The 6000-nt window shown below is 60.2% G+C and overlaps 1 protein-coding gene across 1 annotated transcript in view; it reads left to right on the top strand.

The window, feature by feature from the left end:
• Positions 1 to 2320: 2320 nt before the first annotated feature.
• The window catches only part of ABCC11 (ATP binding cassette subfamily C member 11), a 35761-nt gene continuing 32081 nt past the window's right edge, over positions 2321 to 6000 (top strand). The window contains exons 1-3 of the mRNA XM_028502075.2: positions 2321 to 2446; positions 3847 to 3983; positions 4285 to 4443. Coding sequence (XP_028357876.1) covers positions 2348 to 2446; positions 3847 to 3983; positions 4285 to 4443 — 395 coding nt within the window. The 5' untranslated portion in view covers positions 2321 to 2347. The remainder of the gene's footprint in view (positions 2447 to 3846; positions 3984 to 4284; positions 4444 to 6000) is intronic.

Genomic DNA, 6000 nt, shown 5'->3' with positions numbered 1-6000 from the left:
CGAATTGGACAAAGATGTTCCTGCGGAGAAGATTAATTAAAAAGCATCACTTTTTCCAGATGGATGTGACAGCGGTCTGTTCATTCGGGTCTGTGAGACCGACTGTCAAATTCTCAGGGACGTGGAGAGCCCCGTTGTGAAATGCAAGTATCAGGAGAAACACGTTAGACACACGTTCCGAATGCACTCCGTCAAAGACAGAGGGGGGGGCTCCAGGCTTCTCCCTCCCCCGTTCTCTCACGTCACTGTGCACCCTCAAGGTAGTTCACACACCTTGCACCTGCACAGCGGACAGGGCACCCGGCGTCTGACCACACCCCTCTTCCAAACGCTGCGACTCCACGGCCTGCCGTGCCGGAGGCTGGAAGTCAGTCACTCGGGGGGAGTGTTTTCACCACGGAAATCAACAAAAACAGCAGACCAGGGCTCGTTTTGTCGCTATTTCATGGGGTATCTAGGCCTAAGGAATGCGGGCAGCGTCCACAGCACCGACGGGGTTGGCAAGCAGTTTCCCTCTCCTCTTGCTCCTTAGCTCAGAGCAAAGCACCGAGCACCTTTCATGTTGCCGCCGTGCTGACTCACCGGCCCCAACGAGAGGTTGGTGACATACGGGCACCCGTGGGCGCGGCCCAGTGCCAGGGCGCATGACTTGCAATCCAGAGTGTGCTGACCACCCCGCCCCCCGCTCCCCGGCTCCCTCCCCGGGGGAACTTTGCACAGGAAACAGAGTGGACAGCAGCAAACACCGGGTCCTCTGCCCCGGGCCGCTCTCCACGGAGCCCTGCCAGCCGTGCTGGCACGTGTCTAGGAGCCAGGCTGGTTCACGGCAGCCGGAAGCCTGGCCTCTTTCCAGAGTCTCCCACAAGGAGCTTGCGACACCCTCTTACCTGACGCGCCTCCTTCTTTCTCTTTGTCCTTCTGCATCGGCCCTGAAAGGCCCACTTCGACCACGGCTCAGTGAGTCTAGCTCGTGGCCTGGAGCCTTCCCGGGGAGTCGATGTACCTGTACCCTCTACAGGAACATTCCAGAAACCAAGTCCACCAAATTGGGCCCAAAAAAAATTGCCAAAAAAAAAAAAAAAAAAAGCGGCGGGGGGTGGGGAGGAGGGATAAAAGAATGGAGTAAATCTTGTCCCGAGATGACAGGCCGGCCTGCAAGGCTGTTGACGCGAAGCATGGTCCCTGATGTGAGCGTCACATGCTGTGTCGCAACGCCAGGGCAGCGTGAACGTGTGGGGCCCCTTGTCAGAAATTAGTAAGAACTCCAAGCTGGGCCCTGGCTGGTGTGGCTTCGTGGATTGAGCGCAGGCCTATGAACCAAAGGGTCACCGGTTCAATTCCCAGTCAGGGCACTTGCCTGGGTTGCGGGCCAGGTCCCCAGTAGGGGGCGCATGAGAGGCAACCACACATCGATGTTTCTCTTCCTCCCTTGCTCCCTCCCTTCCCCTCTGTCTAAAAATAAAATAAAATAAATCTTTAAAAGAAAAGCATTTCAAGTTGGTGGCGGCAGAGCATGAACCTGAGCCGGGGGCCCTTGGGGGTATGGGGCCCCATGAGACACTGGCCACGCGCCACCCAGGTGCTTCTGGGACGCCCCGAGCTCTCTTTCCGTCCCTCCAGAGACAACTCCTCGTCACCGCCCTTCCCCTCCCCCAGGCAGCGGCCCCGCTGGGGGAACGGCACACCCTCAGAAAGCCGAAAACCAAAAGCACGTCAGTACGTGGTAAAAATGCCTGGTTGTTCAAGGCTACCCAGTTTGCCCGGACCCCCTGCCCTGAGTCTGAAAACCAAGAGTCACAAAGTGGCAACATCGCAAGCCTTTCCCTCGTTCACCCGCCCGTTTGTCGCTCAGCCGCTGAGCACCTGGCCTGTGCTCCTCGCACCGTCCCGGGCCCCGGGACCCCGCCCACGGTGAGCACAGCGGACACGTGCCTGTCCTCTGTGTAGTGCGGGAAACGACCCGGAACAAGTGACAATGGACCTGGGCGTGCAGTACAGCCTGGGAGAAGGGAAGAAGCGTGGTTTCGTGAGCAGATCCGTCAGTCCACGCAGACAGACCGGCGCCAGGGCGTGGGGCTGGGAGGGGGCAGTCAGAGAAGGTCTCCCCCAGGGATGTGGGGCCGAGGCCGGAGTAGATGTTTGAGAAGAGGGAGCCGAGTCGGTTCCAGGCAGAGGGCAGGGCGGGGGCTGGGACGATGGCCCACCCTGTGCACCACGGCCCTGCGTGCTCGCGGCTGGGCACCGTCCTCTCTCCCGCCTGCTCAGGTCCGGAGCTGAGCTGCTCCCGCCTGTTGCGTCTGCAGATTCTCTGACCTTGGAAAACAAAGGATTGGCAGGACAACTGAAGATGCCCAGGAAGAAGGAACACCGGGTGCCCAGGTCCTCGAATGGTGTCGTGAATCTCGGCCTGGACGTGGGCGATGATGTGGTTTCGGGACTCAGCTATGTAAGTAGATCCATCGCTTTTGCGTCAAAACGCCTGGAAACGGAGGTGGCAGGGGATTCTCGGTGCTCAGGACTCGGGTCAAGGAGTGGTGTCTGTGTTTATTCAACCTGGGCGTTGTTTAATGGACCCCAGGCTTCTATAGCTAGATGAGCCATAACCCTTGGTCACGACCCAACCTCCACGGCTCGTGTGTGTGTGTGTATCACCTATTACCTGCGTATCTATGTTTATTGCATACACATGTATGTATCACCTATTACCTATGTATCTATGTGTTTATTGCATACACATGTATGTATCACCTATTACCTATGTATCTATGTATTTACTCGTAATGTACAAGCGCCTACAAACCCGTCAGCAGCGTGCCAGCCAGGACCGTGACCGCCACACCCAGATGCTGGTCTCCTCCTCCTCCCCCAGCCCCCCCCCCCCGCCCTGAAGGAGTCCCTCTCGGAGCCCCTTCCCCTCCATCCGTGGTGGGCTTTGAAGGTCGTATCACTCATTCCACACGAAGCCCTAGAGACAATGTATCTCTTTCTCCATTTTAGTCATGCCCCACTTCCTCAAAAGGGTGACGTCGTGTCTTGGGATTCACTTCTTTACTTACTGGTTCCAGGAGGCTGGCCCTCGGAGGGCGGCGGGGCCTCACATTCTGCGGGGGACTAACCGCCGCCCCCTCTTCTTCTTGTCGACTCGGGGTGTGTGACGACCGATGAAAATCCGGGGAGGGGGAGCGCCCTGCCCAGGGTCCCCGAGCGACTTCGGGGCAGAGCCAGGGTTGGGGCCTGGCTCTCCTGACTCTCGGCTTGGTGCTCACGCTCTGCCTGGCAGCATTGCATTCACTCATTCATTCATTCACTCACTCACTCACTCACTCTCATTGAGGTGGCACTGGCACACAACGGTGTGTCAGCTTCTGGTGTGCAACCTGGTGCTCGGCGGGCCCCTCCGCTGTGAGAGGCTCGCGGCAGTCACTCCAGTCAACCGCCCCGCCGCCCCAGGGAGCCGCGCATGCTTTTCTCACGGCCGGAAGCCCCGAGATCGCCCCCCCGAGTGGCTCCCCAGACCCAGTGCACCGTCGTGGCCTGCAGTCGCTGCGCCGCGGGTTCCAGCCCCAGTGCTTTCTGATTCTGTCGCTGGAAGTTCACACCTTTGGACCTTCACCCACTCACCCACCTCGTCCCTGGCGACCACCATGTGTCTTCTGCACCCACGAGCGATCTTTTTTTTTCTTTTCAAGATTCTGCCTGTGAGGGAGGACATGCAGCGGTCATCTGCCTGGCCCCGGAGCTGGGCGTGGGCGGGGCCGTCCCCCTGGGGTGGCTGGTCTCCCAGGCCCCCCCCGCCTCCCGGGACGGCGGTGCTGAAACTAACGTTCCCTGGTTTTCCCGCCCAAGAAAACGCTCGCCCTGGAGGACGGACCCTGGAGCCCGCAGGCGGGGAAGCCGGAGGAGGCGCCAGGGAGCGCGGGCACCCCCCCTCCGGGGGAGGACAGGGACTGGAAGGTGATGCTGCCCTTCCGGCTCAAGCCAAAGTGAGTCCTGGGGGGCGAGGGGCAGCTCCCGGCGGGGCAGCAGGGGCCGACCTCTCCCGGACACGGTCCCCTGTCTTTGGCACGCGTCCCCCTCGCCGCGGGTGCGGTGGCGGTTTCCCGTCCCCCACCACCACACGTAACCCAGTCACGGGAACACACGCGTGCTTGTACGCCTGGATGGCCACGCGGCGGCTTTTACAGAGTGACTGTTCACCAGCGCGGGACCTCGCCCTGGACCTCACTTTCCCCGTCCGGAGCCGGCACCCTCCCGGTGACCACGTTCGTTGCCTGTGACCCCTAGGTCTCCTTCCCCTAACCCCATCGACAACGCCGGCCTGTTCTCCTACCTCACGGTGTCCTGGATCACCGGGCTCATGGTCCGCGGCCTGCGCGGACGCCTGGACGAGAACTCCACGCCGCCCCTGTCGCTGCGCGACGCCTCTGCCCAGAACTCCAGAAGGTGCAGGGCCGCCGGGCGGCCGCCGGGGCGGTGAGGGACGGGTCCTGGGGGGACGGGGACCAGAGCTGCCCGGAGTCGGTGAGGCCCCCAGGCCGGCGGCTGCATCAGGTCCTCCTCTGCACCGAGGGCCTCCCTCTGTCCCCTGGGGCTCAGGACTCTCCAGGAATGGCGTACATGTTTGAGGCGTACGGCTAGAGATTTTTTTTTTCTGGAGCAAGAATTCACATCTTTTGCTCTGGCCGGCGTGGCTCGGTGGGTTGGAGGGTTGGTTGTCGCATAACCGCAGGGTTGCGGGTTGGATTCCTGGGCCCGGCGCCAGGACCCCAGCCGGGGCGTGGGCGGGAGGCAGCCGGTTGGCGTCCCTCTCTCTCTCATCGGTGTTCCCCGTCTCCCTTCCACTCTCTCTAAGAGCAGTGACAGAACATGTCCTCGAGTCAGGGTAAACATTTTTTTAGAAAAGGATTCGCATCTTTTATGAGATCTGCCTAAGGGCCCGGGACCCCAGGAAAGGTGAACACGACGGCCTCGAGTCCCTTCGCTTTCCCCCTGGGTCAGGGGTTGACCGGCGTCGGGGGCCTTCCCTTTGGGGCCGGCGGCCTCGCCTCTCAGTCCTTGAGTCGCCATGAGCCGGCTGTGGGATTCACTTTCCTGTGTCACCCGCCTTGCGAGGTGACACGGGGGTGGAGGGGGGGACGAAGTGACCGGAAATGTTCTGCACACACGTCCCCACTTCCAGCGACTCCCCGAGAGTCCACGGGCGCGGAGTGTCCGCTCCAGATGCGTTCCGGGCCGTGGCAGCCCCAGGGGCCCCCCCGAGGGGAGCCTTCAGGGGGCAGGCCGAGTCGCACGCTGCGGCCAGGCCTCGGGGGTCGGCAGAGCAAGTCAGAACCTGGTTAAACTGCCACAACCTCGCAGGGAGGCGCTCAGCCAAATCCAGAACGTAGGACATTCTGCCGCACAGGCGGCAGACACGAGGCCCGCGGGCCGAACCCGGCCCCCCACCTTGTTTCATCTGGCCCGGCGCCTCGTTTCCGCCCGGCGGCAGCGCCGAGCTCCTGGCCCCCAGTTAAGGAGGAGTTACATTTGCACACAGTCCTAAAGGCACAGCTGGCCCTTTGAAGGCCACCGCGAGGCTGATGTGGGCCCCGTGACAATGAGGGTGACACCCCTCCCCTACAGGATAAAACCTGTTTGTCTCCCAGAAGAACGGCAGGAAGTGCAGAGAAGGAGAAACCACCGCAGGTTACAGTGAGACGGGAGAGGCCTCTCAGATGTGTCTCTTAAAAATTAACATCAGCTTTAGGCCAGCTAACTGCGAGGAGATACTTTGGAAATAATGAGATACCTTTGAATCCAGACCAGGTGTTTATTCAACACTATAAAGAAAGTATTGTTATTATGTCATTCACATGTAACTATTAATGATGATGAATAAGTATTGTTATTATAGCTGCTGTGGGGGAGGTTTGAAAGGCTTATCTGGAGAGATACATACTGAGGTGCTGAGATATGTCTGGGATTTGCTTGGAATGTAGCAAAAAAAAAAAAGAAAAGAAG

Source organism: Phyllostomus discolor, chromosome 12 (genome assembly GCF_004126475.2).
Source record: "Phyllostomus discolor isolate MPI-MPIP mPhyDis1 chromosome 12, mPhyDis1.pri.v3, whole genome shotgun sequence".
In the NCBI taxonomy this organism is placed as follows: Eukaryota; Metazoa; Chordata; class Mammalia; order Chiroptera; family Phyllostomidae; genus Phyllostomus; species Phyllostomus discolor.
Note: the sequence above shows the minus strand (reverse complement) of the source record. Positions and strands in the feature narration are given on the sequence as shown.